Here is a 25,914-nt window from a genome sequence, read left to right as displayed (position 1 = left end):
TTATCTGTGCTAATGAAAATTCCTGTCATATAGAGACATCACACACACAGACTAATGAATGTTAAACACGATGGAGAAATTTTTATTCGCGGGATTTTTATTCACAGCATCACGCAATGATGGCAGGAGTTCCCGCAAAAGTATGAGTCACTGGTTATAAAATTTATTATATAGATAGATTAAAAAAAAAAGTAATTCACAGGTCATCATCAATCAATGCTTTGATCCATGGGATGAAGTGGGCGATATTGGTGAAAACGTAAGGTCGATCATTGCTGCATCCGATTGTAAATGACGGAATGGCCACGACGACATGAGATTCTGCCTCAAGGAGGCCGAGGAAAGCCCCGGAGCAAGGAACTAGTGAGCTATTGTCTGCTATCACACCGCAAAACTGATTATCAACTATTCCATCAGCGAGTTCTGCCAAGTCGAAGAAAGATGTACAATTATCACTCGGGAGAAGTTTCACGGTGTCATCGACAAATTTGTGTTCCTCAGAATCTCTCGGAGTATTTAGCCATCCTGTCACATGCAGATCGTCTCGCAATAGAGTGTCGTTTGTGGTTGGAAGTGAGACCGGTTGGAACCCCCGAATGGCCTTGTTGAGACGCACAATGGCGATATCATAGTACAGCTTTAGCGGATGATATTCGGGGTGGATGAATATTTTGTCGATTGACGCATCGGTGTGCTCAATTATCTGCCGCTCTACGTCTTTTGTTGTGATCCGAATGTATGTTGGAATGTCAACAGAGAAGATACAGTGAGCAGAGGTGAGAACGAGTCGAGGTGAAATCAATGATCCTCCACATCTCCACCTGATCCTCCGCTTGTCACCCAAAAGCTCTCCAATTAGTGCCTGAGTGGCGTGAATTTCGCGAGCTCTTGATTTCTCTTCCTCAGTATCTTCTTTATCATCCTTGTCCTTTTTCTCCACTTTGTCATCTTTCATCTTATCATCCTCTTTGTGTTCGTTCTCCTCCTCACCGAATCTCGAGTCGACAGAATTGTAGAGGTGCTCCAGGGAACAGCACACTGTTTGATCTTTGCGATTGCAAAAATCAATTGATATTGCTATGCCGAATTTGTGAATGCCGCGACAATCCTGGAGTTTGGAGCAAATTCCGAGTTTGCCGTCTGAGTCACGAATGCAGCTGCTGCCCAATTCATTGTCATCGTCAGGGAAGATGATCGCGTCCGGATCGAATTGCGATTGAGCGATACCGATAAAACAAGTCACGATCACTAGACAGACCCAAGCTGCCATCGTGCTGTGAGTCAAGTCCCGTCTCCAGCACTGTCTCTCAATCACTGGCAACCACTTTCTGAGGCGGCTACCTCGGAAGTGCGCCGTGAAGATTACCCCACAATCACCAATTCAAAGTAAACTTACAGACAAAGAACGAAATATATATATGAATACACGCGCACCATCACTTACTATAGACCTAGGCCAGGAGGCGTAAAATATCTCAAAGAGATATGGAAATAGGAAAGCCACATGTATTATACAGAATCATATTATATTCATTAAACATTCGCACATCAATCAAACGATACAAAGGGAAGTTTAACCAAACTGTGTGTTTTATTTGACTCAAAATTCTTTAGAATAACCATAAGCATACACAGATGATATATATATATATATATAAATGATCACATCGGGTTTTCGCCAAAATTCACCTTGCTTTGAACTACAGTTCTGCCGAAAAACCGTTCAATTATTCCAAACTGTTCTTTTAAAGAGAATCGAATGAAGATTTCTTTGCCCAGAGCAAAATGCTACCTTCTCAATAATTTTGCCAGTCATCAAACTCGTTTGCATGGGTAATAACTGACCATTCTTTGTTTTATTCTCTCATGACTTCGCCAGACTATATTCCTTAATATTACTTATAGCACAATATTTTTAATTATTATTTAACTGCGAAATGTCCGTCGTATTCCACACAATCTTCTCGATCCAGTCCAAATATGAGTAGACTCGAGTGAAAACGTATGGGGCAGTATTTTCGCAACCCCTTCCATAGGACATTAGTCCAATAACGTGGTATATATTGGCGGAGATGTTTGCGTCCCACATGGCAGTTGAAAGTGTTGCGCCTGAAAAATGTAAATTCACGGTCAGCTAAATTTATTGCAGTAGTTTGCATTGGAGTTTCTCACCAGAATCACTAATGCAAGGATTTGCTACGCTTGCGCTTGATTTTGCGGTTACGCATATTTGTGTATTTACTATGCTATCAGTAAATCCTCGTGTTGATGGATAAAATACTGAGCATTGCTCCAATGGGACAGTTTTGACGCGCGCTTTCTGTAGAACTCTCGATGTTCTTCCTGAATACGCTGCATTTCCCCATCCAATCGTCGTCAATACTGGACCATTGGAACTCTCGCGATCATTGAGGCAAGCCGGTCGAATAATGTCATTGAATATCACATCATCACTGAGCCTGATCAGTGCGAGATCGTCATACACTGCTTTGGCGCGGAAATTAGGATGAATGGACACACTTTCTATGCCAAGATCCACAATATTGTTTTTCTCATGATCGGTGTCCAAATCCAAGCCGCCAAGTCGAACGGTTGTTGGACTGTCTCGCACGAAGCAATGTGCAGCAGTCAACACATACCTTTCACTTATAAGAGTACCACCACAGTAGAAGATCAGTCCATTCTCGTCTTCTGGATCGTCGGCCGCAATTGATGCCGTGTGGGGAAATTCCCCGAGCACGGAAAAACCTCCGTCAACAGTGTCAATGTCGGAGACTGGCTTTGTGGTGGCTTTATTGCTGTCTTCTGTGTAATTTTGTGAATAGTCTCTGCATTTTAGCGTGCTCACTCTTATCACGCGAGGAGTTTCCACCGTGGTTGTCGCTTCGACTGATACTTGAGTACTGTCCGGTGGGTCAAATGTGATATTATGCGTGATATTGTTTATGGGTGTAAGGAAGTCAAGGTCAGAAGTGGGAGTAACACTTGCCGAATCTCTGTCCGTTGAGAGATCACCGAAATTGTTGGCGACACTCGGAACACTTGCTGAACCCAAGGAGTTGGAAACATTGTCGATTGGTGGAATTTCAGAGGGACTTGAAGTTGTGTGTTCTTTGGTTGGGGCATTGCCTAAGAGATTATCCACGCCATCCGGAGTGGCAAGATCGTTCAACAAACCCGGGAAATTACTTGGCACCGGTGGTGAATCAATTGCTGGTTCAGGTGTTGTAGTCGCTGGCTTGGGAACACTCGTTTCCGATGATGATGGCAAGAGATTCGCGCTATCGGGACTATCATTCTCAAAATCAGTTGGCAGATCTACGTGGAAAGGCGTGGTAGTGGCGAGATCGTTCAACAGACCCGGGAAATCACTTGGCACTGGTGGCGAATCAATTGATGGTTGAGGTATTTTATCCGCTGGTTTGGGAACACTATTTTCAGGTGGCACTTGATCATCAGCCGAACCGCCTGAAATGTTTGAACTTTCACTTGAAGTAGCGGGAACTTGAGATGGAATTTCATTGGAGACAATAGGGAATTGGGGAAGCGTGGGAGCTGTTGAACTGCCCGAAAGGTCAGAAACTCCACTCGAAACACTCGGTGAATCAGTGGGAGAATCTGGAGATTTGTCAGCGAAGTTATTGGAAATAACTGGAACTACACTTTGTGGTCTGGGGAGATCGGTGGTTGTTGCTGGAGGGGCAGAAGTGGCTGGAGGAGTAGAAGTTGCTGGAGTTGCAAATGCAGGAAAGGCAGATGGAGGATTAGTTGGAATATTAGGATAATCACTCATAATTGGTATTTGCTGTATCGTCTGTGGAGTTTGCTGTACATTTATGTTGATGTTGAGATTGATAACGTTGTCGGTGGGACAGCAAATCACGGGTATGCGTTGCTGATGGAAGTAGCAAATCGATGGCTGACGATTATACATTTCACGGATGGAAATGCCGCAGTTTTCGAGAAACATGCAAGTGCCTCTGCCCGAGGGATTAGTGCAGGGACTTCCCACATCGAGCGAGTCATCCCTGAAGACAATGCCGTCTGAAAGGCACGGAATCTCGTGAAGATGTCACATAATTACCACACTTATCGCGTACACTTACCTTGCGCGGCACTGGGAGGAAATGGAAAAATAAACAGCCACCACACAACTTGATACATTCTCATGTATGTCTCATGAGCGTTCTTGACAAAATAAGAGAGCCGACTAGTGTGGATGCCTCGGACACCTCTGAATTGACCAGGGAAATAACGTCATGGCGCGTAAACCTGTTTGTGAATTCAATTAAACTGGCGCATGCTTTTTTGCGTTTTGTAGAAAATCTTCTGTCATCTTTTACCTGGTAGCCCTGAAATGCCCACCACCATTCACCTCTTCTCTATCACGTTTAGCCATTTATCGCGTATCAGAAAAAGATGAACCCAATGCCTTGGAAAGTGAGCAACGTTGGAGGGGATTGTCCAGGAGTTGCACAATGAAAATCAACCAAAAAGTTCGTTCAAGATTCCATCATTAGATTGAGTCATTGCCTCCACTGGGAGAATCCAGCCATCGAAAAGCTGCGCGAGCAAATAATTAATCACCACCAGTGACAAATAGCAAAAACATCACATGCCGAAAAACCATAATCGATCCTCTATGGCCCAGATTTTACGAGTAGGAAAAACGTGAACATAATGATATGTTCAATCTTGAGATTGAACGATTTTCAAGATCAATTCGGTACGAATATTTCCTGTGTGCATATTTCTAATGGAACCTGTTTGATTCCAAAAGCCCACGGTTTTTGTGTTAAAATCTCTTTAATGTCATGTGAAAGATGAATTAATCCTATCATAAATTTATCTGCGCTTGTGTAATTAAAGGTATTACAAAATGTCTTATGAAATTTTTGGCAGGAGATGTACAAAATACTTGAGAGATAATGACTATGCAGTCAGCACCACGAGAAACCTGTATTTAGCTGGATAATATTTATTGAAAGACATACAATGTTACAGTATTGTGCTTAATTCATTGGCACATGTCTTGTAAAGATTGATTCTTAGGAAATTTAATGACAAGTTAAATACTAAAATAAAATAGGAAACGTGTTAAGTATATGCATACATATCGACATGTGGTGAATACTAATCAGCATTCGAGTCATAACAATTTCTTTTGATGATAAATTCCTTGACATTTTTTTTGTAAATATCACACTTGAATCACCATAAAAGATAATCAGATTTTATTAAGTTAAAAAAATTTAGCAGGCTTTATCGAAAAAAAGAGTTTCTTTTTTATAGTTTATTTCACCCACTGACATTGTTAAATGAATTTTATTTTCATAAATTAGGCTCTTAAAGTGTAAAATGAAAATGATTGTTATTGCTGCTGGATGATGTGACCTTTCTTATCGTCACTTTATTGTGTCTTCATCTTCGTACAGAACAATTTGCTGTGGTTCCATGCGATTACACCTTGATCTGGTTCCCAGGTTGCGTGCGATCTCCGGTGATGTTGAGGTTCTCCAGAGCACAGCACACAGTTTGAGCGGTTAGATCGCAAATATTGGCGACCGTGCCCTTGGGAAAGCCAGGGCAATCCTTAATTTTGGAGCAAATGCCCAACTTCCCGTCGGATTGACGAAGACACTTGCTGCCCAGTTGATTGGTGTCGTCTGGGAAGACGATCAAATCAGGATCGAACACAAACTGCCCGGCACTGATTAAGACACTCGCAAACACGAGCAAGATGATGATTTTCGCCATGGTAGACGCCATCGAAGTGTATCAGCTGCGTGACGAACACTGATCCTCATCGTTTGATGACAGCCTTTTTATAAATGATATTATACCTTTATCATCCCCACGATCGTGCCAAAACCGAAGGTGTAATTATTTCATAGAGTGGTGTAAAGGCAGAGCTTTTAATGGGGAATTCTTTAGCATCACTGGGTATTTTACTCGAGGAATACCAATGATGCCGGGAAGTTTTAATACATGAGTTTACAATCCTCTGTCAACGGTTTAATTTCGTAATTTTTTTTATGGTGTTATATAGCGGTCTTCATTGGGGCCACACCACAGATTCTATCCAATTTAGGTAGGATGACACCCTTGTGTAAATTCCCGGGGTATTGCCGCTGCCGCAGAACTTTCCCGTCGACACAATCCCCAAAATGTGGAAAATACAATTGTTCCCAGGCGCTACCACCTGAATTGGCCCACCTGAATCACCCTGGCAAGTGTCTTTTGCACTGCCCTCGAAGCCCGCACACAGCTGAGACTCGATAATTCCCTTGGGGAGTGTTCGAGTGATATCAAACTGAGCATTGCACTTCTCATTGGACGTGATATTGAGTGCTACTTTCAGAAGAACGTCAGATTTAGGCCCAGAATATTCTATTTGACCCCAACCAGTGGCTATCGCGTGTGTATAATTGATAGTTTCAGACTGCCAAAGACAAGCTGGTCTCACGAATTTTCCCAATTTTGCTGCTTCTCTAATGCGTATAAGAGCGATGTCGTTGTATTTCTGCGGCACGTGAAATTCTGGATGTCTCATAATCTCTTTGATTGTGAATTGCTGAGGCTCAGCTCCTTCATCATCCTTGACAAGATTGTGATCACCAAGTCGCACATACTCTGGTTTTTGCCTGAAAGATCATGCAATTAGATTCCATGCAATATCACTAAATTTGAGTCAGTGATACTTAAGACTACAGTGAGCGGCTGTTAAGATGACGTCCTCAGAGATCAAAACACCTCCGCAGCCCCACTCAATATCACTATCCCTGCTGCTGTTCCATCCGACCACAGCCATGTGAGGAAATTCAGCCAATTGAGCCTCTTCCCCGCCCACAATTAATGGACTATCATATTTGCATTCAGCCACACCGACGGAAAATGTGGGCCCATCCAGCAATAGTGGGGTGAAGAAGCTCTCTACGATCGCATATTTCGCATATTCCTCGCATTCTTTAAATTTCAGAAATACCAGAGTTAATAAAATGCAAATAGACATCTCGTGGATGTGGAAGGCATTCATGCTTACTCTTCTCGCTGATTCTCTTCTCATTGAGGTCATCTTGAATAAATTGGTCAGTTTTCAGAAAATATGATCAACGTCAGTGAATATTTTCTAAAAATTTATTTACCTGATTGACTTTTTGAAGGCGAAAACAAAAATAGCAACACAAAAAGCAGCAAAATACAATTAATCTCACTTGTCAAAATTCTAAACAGTCCAATCATTTCAAAAACTAAAACAGCGGTGAACAGAAGTGAATTGGACAAGGATTCATTTGGTACTGTAAAACTCAGTGAATGTAAAACTTTTGCTGCTCCGAGACGATGCCTTCTAGTTCAAAAGAAAACACAACAAATCGTGTTTTATGTAAACCTGTTTCAGTGCCCACAAAGTCTATATACTTTTTATTATCTGTAACTGTAGACAAGACAATCTTCAATCACAACACTTGAGAATAATTATGCTTTATCCAGTTATGACCAGGCAATGCTCTCGATCCAATCGAGGTAGGAATAAACGCGGGTGTAAATAGCCGGGATCATGGCACCGCAACTCTTGCCGAAGGATGTAATTCCCACTAAATAGTGCATGCTAGTTTTGATCTCAGGAATATATTTGGAGTATGCAAGGGGTCCACCTGGAAAAGAAACAAGTCACAATTCTGAATTCAGACTATTTCAATAAAATTGCGCATCCTTACCTGAATCCCCTTGGCAAGTATCTCTCCCGTCACTGCTTGATCCTGCACAAAGCTGCGTCTCTTGCAGTCCATCAGCGAGTCTTCTTTGTGGTGTGTAATGAGTGGCACACTGCTCAGTTGTGAAGACATCCAGGGGGACTTTTTGCAGCACTGCCGACTCATTTCCACCAAATGCAGTGTGTCCCCAACCCGAGGCTATTAGAACCGTTTGATTGGGGTTCATTAAGGTGTTAAGGCAAGTTGGGCGGATGTAGGGTGTGAATTTGACTGCCTCAGTGAGTTTCAGTAGTGCCAGATCGTTGTACACAGAGGCACTGCGATAGCGAGGATGAACAAATACTCTATCAATTTCATACTCCTTGACATCAGCATCGTCTTCAGTTGCTGAGAGATCGCGATCTCCCAGACGGACAGTCGATGGACTGCCTCTCGTGAGACAATGAGCGGCTGTTAGAATGTATTTTTCACTAATAAGACTTCCTCCGCAGTAATAAATGATGTCACTTCCTCCTGGATCTTGCGCTCCAATTGCTGCCATGTGAGGAAACTCTCTAATACCCGCAAAGTCTCCCTGGACGATACCATAGTAGAGCTTTTCCTTCCCTGTGTAGTTCTGAGAGTACTCTATGCATTTCTTATCACTCAGTCTCATTGAGAGATGTTCTGTTGGACTCTCAGACGATTGGGAGGGTTTGGTAGAAGCAGTGGTTCTTCTCGCTGGTTGAGTGACCCTGCTGGTACTCGTTTCGGGAGGTGGAGTCGTGGTAGTTGAAGGGGTGGTGGTTGTAGAAGATGTTGTGGTTGAAGAACTGGAAGTTGTGGAAGCAGGAAGATCATCCAGGAAAGATGAAACGGGCGTCGCCACTGGTGTAACAGGCACTGGTGCAACAGACACAGGTGCAGCAGGCGAAGGTGGCACAGGTTCGGGCGTATCACTAATTAAGTTCGCATTGGGACAGCACACCACTGGTATTCGTTGGAGATGGAAAAAGCAAATTTCTGGCTGTCCCATATTGATCATTTCGGCGGTGACGCGACATTTGTCGGGGAATACACATATGCCACTTCCTGCGGATTTCTGACATTCACTGCCCACCTCTGGGGAGTCATCCCGAAACAGAATGTCAGCTTTAAGGGGAGAAAAGGCGACTGTGAGCAAAGGAAGAAGCACAATTACATGTATAACTGGACGTTACCTTGGCCAACAGTCAAAGAACTGAGAGATATTTGTAGTAGAACTAGCAACAGCGTCACGATAATCATTTTTCCACTAAGTGCTGAGAGAGTTTTGCACTGAATAAGCGACGAGATCGCTGTGGATGCTTCGGCCACCTCACAATGCGACCTAGGAGGAAATCACATAAAAACGACATAAACCTGTTTTTGTGAATTTCATTCTTCGTCAGGTGCTTATTTATTTATTATCACTTGTGGGCAATCTTGCCAGTTGACCAGTCATTTAACAAGTGCCCACACTCGTTTGTCCCATGTCATATTTGCATTCCTGGGCAAGATAAATTTATTCTTGGGATTCTCCGAATCTGTCAGAAACTTAGTTATTATATTATTGATATATGGTTGTTTGTCACTGTCCGTTTGCAATTATCTCTTCTCTGGAAATCCGCAGTCTCCTTGCCAGAAGTTCTCCACCATTGTCCTGATCCAGGGTGAGAAGAAGACGATGTTGGTGAAGACGAGGGGCCGCTCATTGGTGCAACCGAAGGTGAATGATGGAATGCCCACCAAAATGTGTGTGGTGGTTTCGAGTGATCTCAAGATTGAACCTGTGCAGGGCTTTATGTAGCTCTTTTCAGGAATTTTTCCGCACACTTGATTGGCCAGAATGCCATTTCTCAGCTCAGGAAGATGGAAAAAAGTTGAACACTTGTCATTTGTGATCATCTCCATTGGATCAAGAGCGACATTGTATTCATTGCGCTGGGCTTTTGCCCATCCTGTCAAGTAAAATGTCTGATTCATCAGGTCAGACGTGGGCAGGAACATCGGTTGAAAGTTCGTCACTGATCTGTTGAGACGGACAATGGCCACGTCAAAGTAGAGCTTCTTGGCGTGATAAGCCGGGTGGAGAATTGTGTGATTGATTGAGACATCAGTTGATTTGACTTCATTTGTCTCCGTGGCGCTCGAAGTGATGCGAACGTGTTTGATGTTGTCCAAGCTGGTGATGCAGTGGGCAGAAGTGATCACGAATTGAGGCGCCAAGAGTGATCCTGCGCATCTCCACACAATCCTCTTGTTCTCGAAGACCTCTCCCAGGAGAGCGTGTCCAAAGGCACTGCCATGTCCCAAATCCAGCGATGGGCAATCGGTTGTGGGACTGTTGGCGCAGAACTGGAATTTATCCGCGGAATGACGAATACAATTGCTCTCCGGTGGAAATTCATCCTTGGGATATATAATCGAGCCGCGCTCGGGCTTCGATTGCACTGCATTGAGCAAGCAACTCGCGAGCACTAACCAGGCAACTGTCGCCATGACGATCACTCGACCACTAATGTTGCTCGGCTGAAGCGGTTTTTCGGGAAGTGTTCCCCCCCACGAGAAACACATGCCTTTAATCAGACACAAACAACCTGTTGCGCATCGACTATAATGATCAAGCGATACAGCGAAAGATTTCTACACCAAGGTCGGGAAGTACAGTGTATAAAACATTATATATTGCATATTAAATTGTTATATCTCACACACGGGGGCACGGTAGTTCTCAGACTACTGCCCCGGCCACACCACGGACTCTATCCAGTCTAAGTATGCTGACACCCTCGTGTACACTCCTGGCGTGTTCGCTCCGCCGCAGGACTTGCCGAACGACGTGATGCCGACAACGTGGAAGATGCAGATATTGCCCGGCGTCACCACCTGGATCGGTCCACCTGAGTCACCCTGGCATGTGTCCTTGCCGCCGTCCAAGTAGCCTGCGCACATTTGTGTCTCGACAATGCCCAGGCGTAGCCTTCGATTGATGTCGAAGAGAGGCGAGCAATTATCATTGGAGATGATGTCCAGCGTGACTTTGAGCAAGGTGTCGGACTTGGGACCCGAGAAGTCAATCTGCCCCCATCCAGTGGCCACACACTGAGTGTAGTTGATATTGGCGGTTTGCCACAAGCACGCCGGTCTCACGAACTTATTCAATCTCGGTCGTCCTTCTATCCGAATCAGGGCGATATCATTGTACGTCGCCGGTGGTCGATATTCTGGATGCTTGATCACTTCTCGCACGGTGAACTGCTGAGGATCAGCACCATCGTCAGCCTCTGCCAAGTTGTGATCTCCGAGACGGACGTACTTTGGTGGGACTCTGAAATCATTCAGGTTCTTTGTTCAACACTGTCTTAACTTAGAGAGATTGACGCTCCACACTCACCCTCGGAAATGTGCGCAATGACCCGCGGTGAGAATCATGTCTTCAGAGATCAGGACACCGCCACAGTTCCATTCGATGACCTGACTTACGCTCTCGCTGTCCCACCCAAGAACCGCCATGTGGGGAAATTCCGCCAATTTAGCTTCTTCTCCGCCCACAATTAGCGGCACGCTGTAATCACACTGAGGAACTTCCACCTCATAAACAGGAGGATCAATCACGAGTGGCACAAAGGCGAACTTGCTGGTGGTCAATTTGGAATACTCGTCGCATTCTGTGAAGAAGACGAATGTCTTATAAATCCTGTGAAGCTTAAAATATTCCTAAAGTAACGGTGAATGTTGGTTTACAAAAATCAATGCATAAAGATTACTGGCCTGTTCACACCATCATCATTTATACATGAGAATTTGCTAATTCTTCTGCGACAGAGGCAGTAAAAAGTAGCTTTGCAAATTCACACAATTAGTCTTCGCACGGCAAGAATATACAATAACTATTTTAAAAATATTTGTAGAGATTGTTATGTTTAATAACAATTTTAATTTCTCCTTCACAAGGTTTTCTGTATTTTTTCTTCTTGTGTTTTGGCCAAACGCAATTTTTGGGGGTACTTTTTTCCTTCTGAAGCTTCTATGAAATCACGTTTTTCTTGATTCTTAATTGCTATTGACAGAACATTATATGACATGATAATATAATGTAAGACACATGCCACTAAGCGAGAAGATACGCAGTTTCTTTCATTCATTATTATTTTAAAGCTAACAATAAATCAATTTATAATACATTATTCTTTATGTAGATTTACATGATCTTATCTGAAAATGCGGTTAAAAAATTACCTGAATGAATTGCTTTAGTAGAACTTTGAGAAGATATAATCAGTTCAAAGTGAATTAATTACCCATTTTTCATTCATCTACTTATTCAATGGAAATGTTTTGAAAAAGTGAAAATTTATACACCAGCTGTGAAATCTAAGATCATTCTTGTTCAATTAATTCCGGTTATAAAGCAAGAAATTCAAATCTTCATTGTGATTAACTCCCTTGCTTTAATTTATTCTAATCTAAACTGTTTACGGTGTGAATGTGATTACTCTGCAGCAAAATAGGTATTACAATTCCCAGAATTAATAAAGAATTCTCAACATGCTTGTGATGCTTGTCAACCATGGTATCACACAGTGATTTAACTAGACACTGAGGGGAAATGAATGTACATAATTTACATGATCACGATCCAAATTAACACATTGTTACTGCTAATGACGAGCTTTTTTTTTGGTCAAAACTGAATTCTTGGAATTGCGCAAAACATCTCAAAGTGACTTGCTTGATAAGAAACTCAATTAAACACACATACTTCTCTTGCTTATCCTGTCCGTTCCGTCGTCGCCGCGTATATTGACGAATCCAGACTCTTCACTGCTGCCAAAAGATGGATTGTTGGGATTGTTGGGGGTGTTTGACTGAGATGCAGGGGCGAAGTTTGTGGAGATGGACGGAGTCTGGCTGAATGATGGGCCAGATTGTGCTGGACAACACACAATTTCATCGAATCCAATGAAGGCACATCGCTGCGGAGTGGCATTTTGACTGTTCAGAACCTGAGGGCAGTTTCTAATCGATGTACATATTCCTGCCGAGCCGTCGCTGTCCAGTGTGCATGAGTCACCCTCTGGAAAGAGACAACTTCCCATCAAAAATGTCGTTGAGAAAGACCCTGAGAGACCTTGGCTTTAAATTTGGGCACACAGAATGACTATTCGTGTCGCTGAGATGTGTTGCAGTGTACAGTTTGGTGATAGTAAGGTGAGAGAGAGAAAAGACATTTGGGAAACACTCTAAACTATTATTGTGCCTATTTTGTCATGCTAATGTAAATTCCAAACATCAATCGCTGTGGGAAATACCCGCGTTTCATTTTTGCAAATCCACTTGATGAGGAGCGAGAAAAGATCCCCAGCTTATCAATCAGACTTGTGATGTTTCAATAGCGGGAAATTGGAGAAAACAATCTTATATAACTGATCAACCCAATAAATGATCCCAAAGTCAAGATTGCTTCTTGATCTTGTTTTTGACAAACTTACCGTATTGACCTTTCGCTGGAGCACAGAAGATCAAGACCAGGAGAGATACTTGAAGCACTGCTGATGTATAAAAGTGCCGATGCATGGCTGATTCACTTCAAAATTGGCTGTAAATCACTCCAAGCGCCCATCCAGTGTCAATATCACAAAGGAACTGTGGAAAAGGCAGATGATCTCCGTGTAAAGTGCAATTATGATAATATTCACTGAGCGATGAACTCCGGCACGTCAGCACGCATGGAGGCAAAACAAACGACTGAATGCCGACGATCGTTCGCCCGCGAAAAATCTGGTACTTCGACCAACTTCATCGCCATTGCTCGATCACATCGATTTCCTATTAACCCATTAGAGACTTAAGGTCAGACAAATATGTGCATTGCAACATTGGCAATACTATTTAGCAAGAAGAATAAAGGACGTGATAAGCGAACGCCAAGACTAGTTTATAGCTGACCTGGGCAATTCACATGCCTTTATGAAAAGTTCACATGATAATTTAGGTAAATTGTCATTTTTTGAAACAATGATCACTTTGCGATCGTTTGCTGGCTGTGAAGAGAAGATCGTTTATTTCAATTCAAATACGATCTAGTACTGCACACATAGAAAATCGATGGGATCTTCGTAACTACACGTGATCGTGTCAGTTATAAATAGATCTTTCACATTTTTCACGTTTTTCTCTCTGTGCCGAAAACTCTGCTGAATTTCTTCAATTTGGAGCAATAATATGGAAAATATAGTACAGACGCAAGATTTCTTCAAGACCTTCTGCAATAATGTGGTCAATTCTGTGTCTTCTGCGGAATTTGAAGGATTTTCCAAAGCCACCACTGATCGGGAGAGATGTGAATTTGTGTCGCGCCTCTCGGCAGTGAAAAGTCTCACTGTGCCGCGTGAAAAGACAGTGAAGTGCTTGGAAAAGGCTTTGGCACTGAAGAAAGAGGGAAATAATGCCTTCCAGAAGAAGGAGTGGCGGAAATCCCTTGATCTCTACAATCAAAGCTACTTCACAACACCGAGCGATGAAGAAGGCAATTTGGCGGTGATTTTCGCCAACAGATCAGCGGCTCTTTATCACATGGAGAAGCACGATTTGGCACTGAAGGACATTGCAAGGGCCATCGAGGCGAACTATCCCAGGGAGATGCGATATAAGCTGATAGAACGTGAGGCGAGATGTTACCTGGCTCAGGAGAAACACGAAGAAGCTCTCCAGGCTTTTAAGTAACTTCTTTTTCACAATTTCTCTGAGTGGAATTTGAAGTATTTCTCAAATTGATCTCTTGACCATTTTGCAGGAAAACAATCACTGCCTTGGACGATGCGAAACTTCCGGAGGATAAACATGCAAAGATGGAGCGCGATGCTCAGATCATGGTGAAGATGCTGACAAAGACCATCGAAAAGTGTGGCCAGAAGAAGAGCAAGCAGAAAGTGAAGAAGGAAGATGTCTCTCAGACTCATCCTTCCCTCGCGTATGACTTCAGTGAGAGCGAGGGAAGATTCGCCAAGGCTTCTGCAGACATAAACGTTGGTGAGACAATCGTGGCTGAACTGCCTCACTGTTCAGCTCTCCTGGAGAGGAGCGCGAAGTCGCACTGCCATCACTGCTTTATGAGGTTCTTGGCGCCACTTTGCTGCGCCACGTGCTCAGATGCGCTCTTCTGCTCGGCCGAGTGTCGTGAGATCGCTGTGAAGACTTACCATCGGCACGAGTGTGGCATCTTGCCGATTCTCTGGCGATCGGGCACGTCGATCATCTGCCACTTGAGCCTCCGAACTCTGGCACAGAAGAATGTTGACTACTTCCTGAAGATACGCGACGAACTCGTGGCAAACGGCGGAGATTATCCCTTCGAGCAGCGACTAAAGTTCCCCAACAGCGACTTCCGCAAAGTCTGCAACCTCTTTAAGGTGGATGTGAAACAGCGATCGGTGAATGATGTCTTTCAGCACGCCGTCATGGCTTATTTTCTCGCGAAATGTCTGGCGGCTGGCGACTTTTTCGCCGATCATCCGAGTGAGGATGTGTTCAATGAGATGTCTGGCTTCATCTTGAGAACCCTGCAAGTTCTTCAGTTCAACACTCATGAAGTCTTTGAACTGCGCACCGGCAAGACACCGCTGAGTCCCGATCGCAAGACGATCTTCATCGGCGGAGCTCTGTATCCCACCGTGGCACTCTTTAATCACTCCTGCGATCCAGGTATTGTGCGCTACTTCCGCGGAAATCGGGTCTTCGTGCACGCCATTAAGAACATCAAGGCTGGCGAAATCGTGGCTGAGAACTACGGACCACTGTACACGCAGGAAGATCGCGAGCAGAGACATGAAACGCTGAAGCAAATCTACTACTTCGACTGCATGTGCACGGCGTGTCAGGAGAATTGGCCTCTTTTTGAGGTAAAGCAGCTGATTATCAAATAACCATCAGTTAATTGTATCACTTGTCTTTCAGGACATGAAGAACGACTTCCTGCGCTTCCGCTGCGACAGCAAGAACGACTGCGGAAAGGTGATTTGCGTGCCTGTGGAGACCAACGACTTCATGATCCGCTGCGTGGACTGCGGAGAGTTCACGAACCTACTGAAGGGCCTCAAGGCGATGCAGGACATCGACGTGATGAACCGCACAGCTGAGAGACTCCATCGCGGCGGAAGTGTGGACGAGGCCGTTCGCAAGTACATTGAGATCCTCAAGCTCATGAGCGACGTTCTGGTGCCTCCGTTTCGGGACTACGTGCTGTGCCAGCAGAACATCCGCGATTGCCTGCTGGAGTACGGAAATCGCTTCGTGGTGTAAAAGACAAGATGATGTCCTCCATAAAATTTATAAATATATTTTATATCAAAATAATATATGTAAGAAATGCTTTACAATCTAGAAAAATCTTATGTTATACGTTTTGTTCTTGTAATTTTTTTTCTCTTTCAAATATAAACTTCATTTTTTGCTGTGTCGCATTTCCCAAAAAAAATAAAAAATAAAACGTGCTGAATTTCTTCAATTGAGTTAAATTTTGTTGTAGTAATATCTCTAGTAAAATCATCAAGGAAAAGGATAAGCTTTCTAAAATGATGAAGTTTTTTTTTTCATTTCTCAATTAAAAATAAAATCCAAAAGCATTTGATAAAAACAAAGCCACAATAATTTTCTTCGTGCAATTTCACTAATTTAGTAAATTTATGTAAATCTGTGATTTTTTTCCTCTCAAACTCCCTTCCTTTTTGTCCTGCACGAGAAACTGAGTACATATTTTAGCCAATTTTTGTCATTGTCAACACATTCATTTTCAAAGGACAAACATAATTTTTTTTTTTTGGATGAAACATAATTAACAGAAAAGTCTTTGCCAGTCTAAACAGAATCATTACAAGAGAAAGTCAAATAAAGATATTGAAATTCCTATTAATACTTCATAATTTTCGTAAGTCAAACGACATCGTAGAAGGAAAAAAAAAACTATAAGTTTAAATTGCTCGCACTTTCCATTTCTTGCATTATGATATTATACTTGTTAATATTATCTTTCAAAATTGTTATTTACTCACTGTTATTTTTAAAATACATAGTAAAAACTGTAATAAGGCAAAGCAACATTCAACAGGCAACTCGAAACATTAATTTGATCTGACTCAATTCTTTGCCACCGAATTCGTCCTTCCGTGCGTGTCTCTTATCGCATCAAAAAGTCTATTGAAGCCGTCAAATTCATTTTATAAATGAAATTCAATACCAAGCAGCGCGTCAGACAACATTCTTCCACTTACTTTATCATCGCTCTTGTCGTCTTTATAGTTTATGTGTTAAAATTGTATGTGATTAATAAGGATTTGTTTTGAAGAATTACAATTTTACGTGCATATTTTTTCTAGTATTTTCTCACGCAAAATCCTTCTCAGAAATCTATTTCCTCGTCTGTAGGATAAGCACATAGATTTAATCACTACTTCCACATCTGTATTTCTCATTCATCATTTCAATAATACACTTCTTCAGTACACTCTCTCTTCCCTAAGTCCTCCGTCCATTGACCATTATTTATTCAATATTGAATTATTAGTATTGCGATAATTTTATATTTCAATGTATGCATATCAGATTACGTGTTTTTTTTGGATAAAGGCTAAGGTAATATTTCGTCCCTTTTTGACAAACAAAATGGTAGAATAAAATACATTTAATGAAATGTGCAAAGCGAACATTTTTTTTTTGATTTATCTTCGATCCCTAAATGAAACAAACTTAAAACAATCGCTCTCTTCATATTGAGAAAACGATAAACACAAGTTATTATTTCAACTGCAGCTAAAACTTATAGGATACAAAATCCCTCGTTGTGCCCAGAATATCAATTAAAATATTTTTTTTCTTCATTTGTTCACAACTCCTCATCTCCCCACATATAAATCATATTACAACGTCACACGAAGGGACAGTATTTAATAGTTTATAAGTTCAATATTCTCATCTATCTTCACACCCACAATCCATCCAATCTCCCTTCTTTTCTCTCTCTCTCTCTCTCTCTTCCCTCCCATTTTCTGTGTTTCCCTAGTTTCATAAAGTAGTGATGATGAAGTTCAAGTGACAAAATCTTTTCAGAGAGACTCAAAGCTACTTAGTCGTTCTTGAGGTCAATTATCAATTGTGCTGCATTGTCCAGAATTTTCTGAGATTCCACCTCCTTCTTCACATCGACACCGTCCACCTTCTCCTCCAAGTGCAGCAAATCACCATTCGACAGCTTCTCCATCACCTCAATCGTCTTAATTTCCGTCACAGCTGCCACTGGCTTCTTCTCCGTCGCCGCTGCACCCACTTTCGTGGTTGTTGTCTTTTTGGTTGTTGTTGTTGTCGTGCGCGACGTCAGAGATCCCGGCCTCTTAGCAGTCGAGGTGGTGGTTGTCGTGGTCGTCTTCACGCCATTCTTCGAAGTTGTGGTGGCTGAAACCTAATTGAATAAGCGAGAAAGAGAGAAGAGAGTGAAAGGAAACGAAACAATTAATATTGATTATACAACATCTGCTCCAAATACCCCAAAGAATTATAATATTACACACATAAAAAAAAAACCATTGAGCACTTGACATGAAAAAAGTGAGTCATTCACAGTGGCTTTAATCTTCTCTCCCTCACTCAATGTCTAGTATTTTCTCTAGTTAATCCAGGATTAAGCAACAATGAACTCACCTTGGATGTGGCTTCAGCTGTCTTCCTCAAAGTCGATGTGATTGTGGGCTTGGGCGCAAGAGATTTCGTGGTTGCCGATAGTGGTCGTGATGTTGTTTTGGGCGCCAATTTGCTCGCCACATCCTTGCTATCCTTCACTGCAGACACTGTTCGAGTCGTAGTTGTTGTCGTTGCACTCGGAACTCTCGGCTTGGCTGTCGAGAGTGTCGTGCGTGTTGTTTTCGCCACTGTTGTCGTGGTAGAGCTCGTTCCCGTCGTAGCACCTGTCGAAGACACTTTGGGCCGTGCCGACAGCACTGTTGGTTTTGTCGACAGATTCCTGAAAAGCCACAGAGAGAACATGAAAAATGTCACTTATCAACCCTCAACAATCTTTCGAACTATACTTTTACAGCGCATATTTTTATATTATTAAATGCATTGTAAAATAGTAATTTAATGCTTCATAAAAAAGCGCTTTCGTTCCGAGAAAACAAATTAATTCTCTGCTCACTCATTGAGAAACTTCACCATCTTGCGTTTCAAATTCCAAATGTATATATCTTCATAAATTTGAATAAATGAGGACAAAAAGGAAACAATAATGCAATATTGCACAATGAAACCTTGCAATAAGTTTCTCAATGACACCAAGCAGTTGAGCATAAAATGAATTTCCAACAACAATCTCTTTGCAAACTCCATCAGAAACTTTTCTGAAAACTTCTGGAAAAAGTTAATTGGAAAAGTGTTGATATAAGACTATAAAACTTTCTGTACGTCATGCAGGAAACTCACTTTGTGGTTGACACTGTCGAAGTCGTGGAAGTTGTCTTCCTCACTCCACTCGTCGCTCCAGTGCTGCTGCTCGTCTTGGGTGCAGTCACGCCAGTCGCTGTCCTCGTGGCCGTGGCAGAATTTGGTTTGGTCAGGGGTGATCTTGTGGTTGACGTGCGAGAGGCCAATGTCGTCTTGGGAGCAGCAGATGTGGCCAATGGCGATTTCGCGGCGGCTGAGGGTGATGTCAGAGGCTTCCTGGCTGTTGTCAGGGGCGACTTGGCTGTCGCTGTGACTGGAGACTTCGTGGCTGTGGTCGCTGGACTTGATCTTGGACGCGCTGTGAGTGTGGATGGCGGCTTCACTGGAGACACTTTTCCCGCAGCTGGAGCAGCCTTTGTCCCAACGGACGTCCTGGGCGCTGCAGTTGCTGCCGGCTTTGCACCAGCACTCGCCGGCTTAGTTGTGCGAGGCTTAGCCTTTGGCTCTTCCTTTTTGGAACTTTCTACCGCCTTTGCTGTCTTCTTCTTCACCTCCTCTTTGGTCGCCGTTACAGCAACCACTGCAGCACCCGCAACAGCCAATCCAGCAACAGCAGCCACAGCCGGAAGCACAGATTCCTCCTCCTTCTCAGTCTTACTCACTTCCTCGATAATCTTCTCCTCCGGTTTGGTCTCCTCAGCCAATGGCTCTGCCAATTTCTCCATCGCCTCCATGAGCTTCTGGGGTTCAGGACTAGTCAGACGCTGAGAAATCTCAATCATTCCATTATTCGTGGCGGCAGGTGTTGGTGGCGGAGTCTCCACTTTGCTCTGCACCACAGCCTCCTGTGTCACCAGCAAATCAGTCGCCGAATCCTTGAGGAAACAGTGATCCGACTCCGGTGAGTCCTCAACAGTCATCTCCTTCTCCTCCAATTGACTCTTGCCCGTGAACTCAGACTCTGGCAATGAACTCAAATCTACACCCTGTGATTCCACCCTGTTATTGGGCACAAACTCCTCAGCATCCGGTGATAACTTCGCCTGATCCACCATTCCTGTAAAGTCCGAATCTAAGTCTGTCACATCAACGTGACCCTGAGGCACTGTATCAACCAATAAGTCCGCCATCACTGGCTTCTGCTGCGCGAAGTCCAACAACACTGATGCCGCTTCCAATTCCGACTCTGGCTTCTCTGACTCAGCCACAAATTCGCGCTCAGGCTCACTCTGGAACATATCCTCTTCGGCCTTCAGCGCTTCATCGCCCACATCAGCATTGTCCTTGTTGTCCTCCTCAGATGCATCCTCGAGCTCCTCCTTCGACGGAAGCAAGTGCACTGAGTTCATATCGTGCGGATCAGTCGAGAAGGATCCATCGTTTATGTCCTGGTGATAGGACATGTTCATGGGGTCCTTTTCATCAGGCACCGTATCACCGATGGTCAGTGCAGAGGGAATATTTTTGATAATATCATTGATTTGGTCATCTGTCGACTGAGGTGACTTCTCTGACGTGTCCTCCACACTCTCGTCCTTCTTCTCATCGCCATGCATCGCCTCCTTCAGGTTGATCTCCTGGTAGTTTGTCGGCGACTGTGGCAAGAACACTCCATCCATTTCATTGGGACACTTTAAAATGTCTGCATTGAACTGATCCGCATCGGGCAGATCAAACAGTGCATTGTCAGGCTGACCATTGCCCTTCCTCGGACTCTGCGCCAGAATCTCATCCGACCCCAGAATATTGAAGTGATGATTGTTCTCCTTCATTCCACCCACAGAGTTGTTAACTGGCGATGATGGAACAAACTCCTGGGCGTCGGGATTCAATTTAGATGCCATTGCGTCGTCACTGTCCTCCTTCTTCTCCAAATCCACCAGTTCTTGTTCTTGTTCCCTCTCAGACAAGGCGTCCTCGTTAATAAGCTGTGAAAATTTATGAGATTGCATTAATGCAGAAAGCCATACAATTGCTTTCACAGAGGCGAAAACACACCATAAATATATATGTATAGATAATGAAAAAAAAGGTGAAGTTGTTGGGAAATTATGAGGAATAATAAATGTGTCCACAAGCATAAACTACATATATTCAAACCACTGGGAAAAATTTGCATTTGACCAGCGATTTGAGGTGAGAAATGAGAACATGTGAGACAAAACAGAAGAAGAAAAAGAAAAAAAAAACTAGTTCGAGTAGGATGAAAAATTTTCATGTAGGATAAGAGAGAAATATAGACTAGTTGCAAATCTCTTTAGTGGGTTGAATGACTTACATCTGAACAGGCCTCTTGAGACTCAGCAATTGCTTGCGAAATTGCGTGAGATTCCTTCACTTTCAGCTCCTTCTGGTGCTCCCCCTTAATGTAATTCCACTCCTCGTCGGACTCCTCTTCGCTCTCAACAATTGCTCCACTTTCAGTCGCTGGTGTGTCACTTGCTAATTCCGCCACCACACTGTCAGATTCTGTAATAGTCATCGAGAGAGAAAGAGTGAATAAATGTTACATATTTAACATTTGCAATAATTTTATATTCCATATCAATCGTCAACAGTTGCAGCCAAAATGATACAAACTACCACTGAATTTCAATGATTCATCCCAGTGGGGAAAATCCCTACGATTTATCTCAATTCTTGTTCTAGCAAACGAGACACAATTGTAATTTCGCTGCTCTCAAGTTCATTCAACACGCAAAACATTGAGAATATATTATTCAGAGACGTACAAACAATTTTGGGCGCCACTGTGGGTGTTGTGAAATTTTACATAATTTTGTACCACAAATCGATCTCATGAGAGAGCGGAGAAAAAAGAGTGTCAAATTACGAAATCTCTGCCGATATTTGACCATGAGAAGCACTCTCACGTATATTTGCCATTTCAGCGGCATCAAATTGCTCTCTTTCGGCAAGCATTGCGTTTGAAATTCATAAATATTTATCATCCGGAAGTTGTTCCCATCGCACTATCTCACTAAAGTCCCAAAGTATGGCTTTCATTGCAGCGCGTCCGGAGAGGCGGACAAAAAAGAACTGCGTCTCGCCATAAAGAGAGATCACCCACAGTTGGAATGCAAAGCAACAAGCGGAGTGTTACAGAGGAAGACGTCCTCCACCTTTTAATTCCGAGCGAGACTCTCTCTCTCTCTCTGGGCGGCGTTTCACACCCAAAGTTTGCCAACAAACTCCATGGCGACCCAACCAAATGCTATTCAACCCAACTAAGTAAATACCTCTCCACATTATTGATATAATTGAGCGACTGATCATCCCTGGGGGCACTTTTTTTGCTCCCTTTTTCGCATCTCCGCACTTCACTTAACCCAACATTCAGCAGCCATGTACACTTCGCCCCGAATTAACTCACCAATTTCTCCGCGAAATCCCACAACTTCTGCCCTTTGCATTGTCAATACATCCTCAACTCATCGTATTGCACACCGGAGGGAGGTTTAAAAATAAAACAAACGAAAAGGGAGCTTATAAATAAAGAGATTTTCGCACAGACATACCATTTCTCCTCTATTTTCGTCGCGCAAATGTCTGCCGCCGCCTGCTGCTACTTTTTCACTCCCCAATATCTCACGAAGTATACCACACCTCGCACTAATTTCTACGTTTACGTGCAGCAGAAGGACCGTACAATACTGAGACGAACAATTATTGATTGATTTTTCACAATAAAACTATCAAACAGACGATTACAAATTCGAGGGATTCCTGTGAAATTCGCTTATCTTACTGAGACTGCCGGTGCGAGGCGCTACCGTCTCCATTGTCATTTTGATTTTCCGCTCAACACCATGGCGGCGCAAGTGGTGAGTGAGAAACCACCCAAATCCCACCCTCTGAAGGGTTTCTCCAAATTCAAAATTACAGTCTCGTACAAAAAATAACACTCTCGCATATGCAAATACGAATAATAAATGTGATTTTCCGCCAATAAGAACCAATGGTTTAAGGATCTTTCTCACTACATCAAAATTAGACTACCTGTTCTTTGCTCTTTCACCTTCAAACTCAACAGTGCTCTTAATCTACACTCTTTTTGGTCGAAATTGGGATATTTACTGAATTCTCTGAGTTCATTTAAATCTACATACAAATGTATATCAAGGTTTTCAATTAAAATCCTCAATCTGAACTTCAAACTGCTTTTAAGCAGAGAGAAAGTGTTCAAGATTGTATTTTTAACCCACTCGCGTTCTCGCCCCGTCTGTTTATCCTCATTCCCCACGCAATTTATTTTGAAATGGTTAAAATATAGCCATTAACACTTACTCTGTGCTGAGGTGATCTCACAACTGACATCTTCCAGGTGTTCCTGCTGAGGCTGATCAGGAGCACTCTGCTGCGTTTCCGCGAGAACATCCGACACTTCCTCACTGACTTCCTGTTGCTGCTCTCCCATCACCACGTCCATGCCGGCCGGCATTTCATGGCTCTCGTCGAAATTCTCATCTTGAGGTGTTGCCTCATTAAATGCCTGCAGGGCGTCGAGGTTCTTGCCAAAGAGAGAAATCTCATCATTGGCCACTTCCGGCAATTGTTCCACCAATTCTGGAACATTTCTGATTGTCTCGCAATCATCCGTTACGTCCACATTTTGGTTCAGATAATCACTCTCCATGGACTCCACAGTGTTGGGCGTTTGCACATCGTCAGCCTGACTGAACTCATGAGGAATCTCAGCATTGTGCGCCGTCACATGGAAGGCATCCTCCTCACTCTCATTCACTGGAATGTCGAAGGGATTGTGCTGCATTGGCGGTAAATCTCCTGAGATTGGTGCACTGAAGTCACTGGCAAAGTTGAGAATATTCTCCTGGCGCACTTCAAATTGCTCCTCATTGGAGTGTGTGATGAAGGGATTGTAGTCTTCTGGCGACTCCTCACTGGCATCCGTTTCTTTTGGCTCAAACTGCTTCTCCTCCTTCGCCGCCGCACTGGACTCCTCCTCCTCCTCCGGACTCAGCATAATCTCATCACCAGCATCCACATCTGTCTCTGGTCCCAAATCACCCTCCTCGTCATTGTTGTCCGCAGCTGGACGCTTCCCTGTCGACGACTGAAGCACCTCCGGCACAATGTTCACGCCAGATCCATTCAGATTCGTATCACAATAGAAGTTATTCTCATCCACAAGCAAATCCCCAGTCACAGCACTCCCCAGCGGCGACGGTGCAGACTTCACCAGGTTGTTCAAACTGTCCTCCTCCTCCTCGGACCCCAGAGTCCCACCGGCCGTGCCGATGATTTGATCAGAAGCGTACAGTGGATCATTGTTGGTTGCATACTCCGTTTCCATGGCCACTTGCTGCTGCGCCCAATCAGCCACGGATTTCCCGATAATCGCCGGATCCTTCAGGAAAACGATGATGATGGTGATGTTGTCAGTGGAACCGTCCGCCTTCGCCCTGTCCACCAAGTATTGCGAGATGCACGACGAAGTGTCTGCAATGAAATATGGTAATTCAGCATTAGATTCTCACAGAATTCTTTCACATATTCTTCACAGTGCTCTAATTAGTGGTGTCCAGAGAATTAATAGTCTGAAATAAATAGACTCAATATATTTCCACTCTCTAATTCACCTTCTTTCTCTCTTTCTCTCCCTATAAGATCACACACATGTCCATTAATAATTGAATGGCGTTGACCGATGGATTTTTAGTGCTGTTTTCTGCTACACCGAGTGAAAAGTAATACAAAATTTATATAGAAAAGACATTGCAGAGTGACTTTTACTATACTGTTTTTTTTTTCTTCTTCTCTCATGAGAGATTGCAACAAAAGCAGGGAAAGAGCACTGAGAGAAAGATCATCTATTTTTCAGCAAAATATATACCACATGTGCGTTCCTATCAGAAAAATTTCATCTTTCACTCTTCTCTCTTCCAACGCTCTTTCACCCAAAAATCCATCTAATGAGATTTCTTGTGGTGCCTATAAAAAGAGCCCACAAGAATTCACACAAGCCAAGTTTCACTAAAGTGAGTAACTAGGCAATTGACAGTTACTTGTTTTAATTATTTCACTTTTTCTCCCATTTCCTTCCACCATTTCTCAAATATTCGCTCTGCGCGCACTGCTGTTTTACAACATGAAAATGATTGGACGTTGGGTACCAAGAGAAGTGATTTATGCCGTTACATGCACAACATTCTTTTCCATCGTCAGAACGAAGGAAAAAAAAATATATGAGAAGAAGCGAAATCCCGACAATTCATCGTGAGTTGAGAGATTTCTCTATAAAAATACCACTTCTTTCGGGGAGATCTCATTCTCTAAAATTAGCCATAACATCTTTGCTCCAGCTGAGGAAAAGGTCACAACCTTCATGTAGATTCTAACCAGTGACTTTCACAGATGATGCCATATACAGATATTGCATGAGCAAGCGAAATCTTCCTCCCTGCAGTTCTTCTGTGTAATGTAATTATTCTGTAATTATTGTGTAATCCACTGTGTGTCGAACACAAAAAAGGCAAGAAGGTCAGCCAAATTGACCCTGAACTCGGTGAAATTTAGACTTTAATACATGGAAAAAAAACACACACTGAATCGAATGAGGATTTGATTTTCAATAGAAATTTTTGTGTACAACAACAAAGCTCAGAAATTGTACATGAGTTACAAGAATATGTTCTCTACACAAGTATTTATAATGATCCGAAAATGAGGAAATGATTTTCTGCAGGTTTGCTAAGAATAATCCTAATTTAAGCAGTTCAATCATTTTCTAACAGCAAAAAAACACTTT

General features: G+C 43.0%; 6 protein-coding genes across 6 annotated transcripts in view; 1 reads left to right on the top strand and 5 right to left on the bottom strand.

The window, feature by feature from the left end:
- Positions 1-101: 101 nt before the first annotated feature.
- Positions 102-1,386, bottom strand: LOC132257569 (serine protease Hayan-like). Its single transcript, XM_059754538.1, has one exon. It carries the CDS (start codon positions 1,268-1,270, stop codon positions 197-199), a length of 1,074 nt encoding a protein of 357 aa, XP_059610521.1. The 5' UTR covers positions 1,271-1,386; the 3' UTR covers positions 102-196.
- A 448-nt stretch (positions 1,387-1,834) lies between these two features.
- Positions 1,835-13,484, bottom strand: LOC132257922 (uncharacterized). Its single transcript, XM_059754983.1, has 14 exons — positions 13,208-13,484; positions 12,478-12,792; positions 11,110-11,383; positions 10,456-11,043; positions 9,355-10,326; positions 8,915-9,063; positions 7,719-8,867; positions 7,566-7,655; positions 6,702-6,966; positions 6,217-6,644; positions 5,465-5,666; positions 4,107-4,234; positions 2,173-4,044; positions 1,835-2,109 (listed from the first exon to the last, which is right to left on the bottom strand). The coding sequence occupies exons 1-14, from the start codon at positions 13,290-13,292 to the stop codon at positions 1,916-1,918; spliced, it is 6,711 nt and encodes a 2,236-aa protein (XP_059610966.1). The 5' UTR covers positions 13,293-13,484; the 3' UTR covers positions 1,835-1,915.
- Positions 7,374-8,996, bottom strand: LOC132257562 (serine protease snake-like). Its single transcript, XM_059754530.1, has 3 exons — positions 8,915-8,996; positions 7,719-8,846; positions 7,374-7,655 (listed from the first exon to the last, which is right to left on the bottom strand). Exons 1-3 carry the CDS (start codon positions 8,979-8,981, stop codon positions 7,492-7,494), a joined length of 1,359 nt encoding a protein of 452 aa, XP_059610513.1. The 5' UTR covers positions 8,982-8,996; the 3' UTR covers positions 7,374-7,491.
- Positions 9,305-10,304, bottom strand: LOC132257571 (serine protease 33-like). Its single transcript, XM_059754540.1, has one exon. The coding sequence runs from the start codon at positions 10,287-10,289 to the stop codon at positions 9,321-9,323; it is 969 nt and encodes a 322-aa protein (XP_059610523.1). The 5' UTR covers positions 10,290-10,304; the 3' UTR covers positions 9,305-9,320.
- A 456-nt stretch (positions 13,485-13,940) lies between the features above and the next one.
- On the top strand, positions 13,941-16,034 carry LOC132257921 (SET and MYND domain-containing protein 4). Its single transcript, XM_059754982.1, has 3 exons — positions 13,941-14,437; positions 14,512-15,616; positions 15,672-16,034. Exons 1-3 carry the CDS (start codon positions 13,941-13,943, stop codon positions 16,014-16,016), a joined length of 1,947 nt encoding a protein of 648 aa, XP_059610965.1. The 3' UTR covers positions 16,017-16,034.
- LOC132257537 (serine-rich adhesin for platelets-like) overlaps positions 16,031-25,914 on the bottom strand; it is a 25,986-nt gene continuing 16,102 nt past the window's right edge. The window contains exons 6-10 of the mRNA XM_059754491.1: positions 23,433-24,605; positions 21,424-21,614; positions 19,185-21,073; positions 18,408-18,726; positions 16,031-18,168 (exon numbers count right to left, since the gene is read on the bottom strand). Of these exons, the coding sequence (XP_059610474.1) occupies positions 17,836-18,168; positions 18,408-18,726; positions 19,185-21,073; positions 21,424-21,614; positions 23,433-24,605 (3,905 nt within the window). The 3' untranslated portion in view covers positions 16,031-17,835. The remainder of the gene's footprint in view (positions 18,169-18,407; positions 18,727-19,184; positions 21,074-21,423; positions 21,615-23,432; positions 24,606-25,914) is intronic.

The sequence above is a fragment of the Phlebotomus argentipes genome, unplaced genomic scaffold (genome assembly GCF_947086385.1).
Source record: "Phlebotomus argentipes unplaced genomic scaffold, Phlebotomus argentipes genome assembly scaffold_4, whole genome shotgun sequence".
In the NCBI taxonomy this organism is placed as follows: domain Eukaryota; kingdom Metazoa; phylum Arthropoda; class Insecta; order Diptera; family Psychodidae; genus Phlebotomus; species Phlebotomus argentipes.
This window is presented reverse-complemented; position numbering and strand designations above follow the sequence as displayed.

Coding starts and splice junctions, on each gene's coding strand:
- LOC132257921 (XM_059754982.1), top strand. CDS start 13,941: ATGGAAAATATAGTACAGACGCAAGATTTCTTCAAGACCTTCTGCAAT. Junction 14,438..14,511: donor GAAGCTCTCCAGGCTTTTAA/GTAACTTCTTTT, acceptor ACCATTTTGCAG/GAAAACAATCACTGCCTTGG. Junction 15,617..15,671: donor AGAATTGGCCTCTTTTTGAG/GTAAAGCAGCTG, acceptor CTTGTCTTTCAG/GACATGAAGAACGACTTCCT.
- LOC132257562 (XM_059754530.1), bottom strand. CDS start 8,981: ATGATTATCGTGACGCTGTTGCTAGTTCTACTACAAATATCTCTCAGT. Junction 8,847..8,914: donor TTCTTTGACTGTTGGCCAAG/GTAACGTCCAGT, acceptor CTCCCCTTAAAG/CTGACATTCTGTTTCGGGAT. Junction 7,656..7,718: donor TACTTGCCAAGGGGATTCAG/GTAAGGATGCGC, acceptor TTTCTTTTCCAG/GTGGACCCCTTGCATACTCC.
- LOC132257569 (XM_059754538.1), bottom strand. CDS start 1,270: ATGGCAGCTTGGGTCTGTCTAGTGATCGTGACTTGTTTTATCGGTATC.
- LOC132257922 (XM_059754983.1), bottom strand. CDS start 13,292: ATGCATCGGCACTTTTATACATCAGCAGTGCTTCAAGTATCTCTCCTG. Junction 8,868..8,914: donor TTCTTTGACTGTTGGCCAAG/GTAACGTCCAGT, acceptor CTTTGCTCACAG/TCGCCTTTTCTCCCCTTAAA. Junction 6,967..7,565: donor ATCCTTCGGCAAGAGTTGCG/GTGCCATGATCC, acceptor TGAAATTTAAAG/AATGCGAGGAATATGCGAAA.
- LOC132257571 (XM_059754540.1), bottom strand. CDS start 10,289: ATGTGTTTCTCGTGGGGGGGAACACTTCCCGAAAAACCGCTTCAGCCG.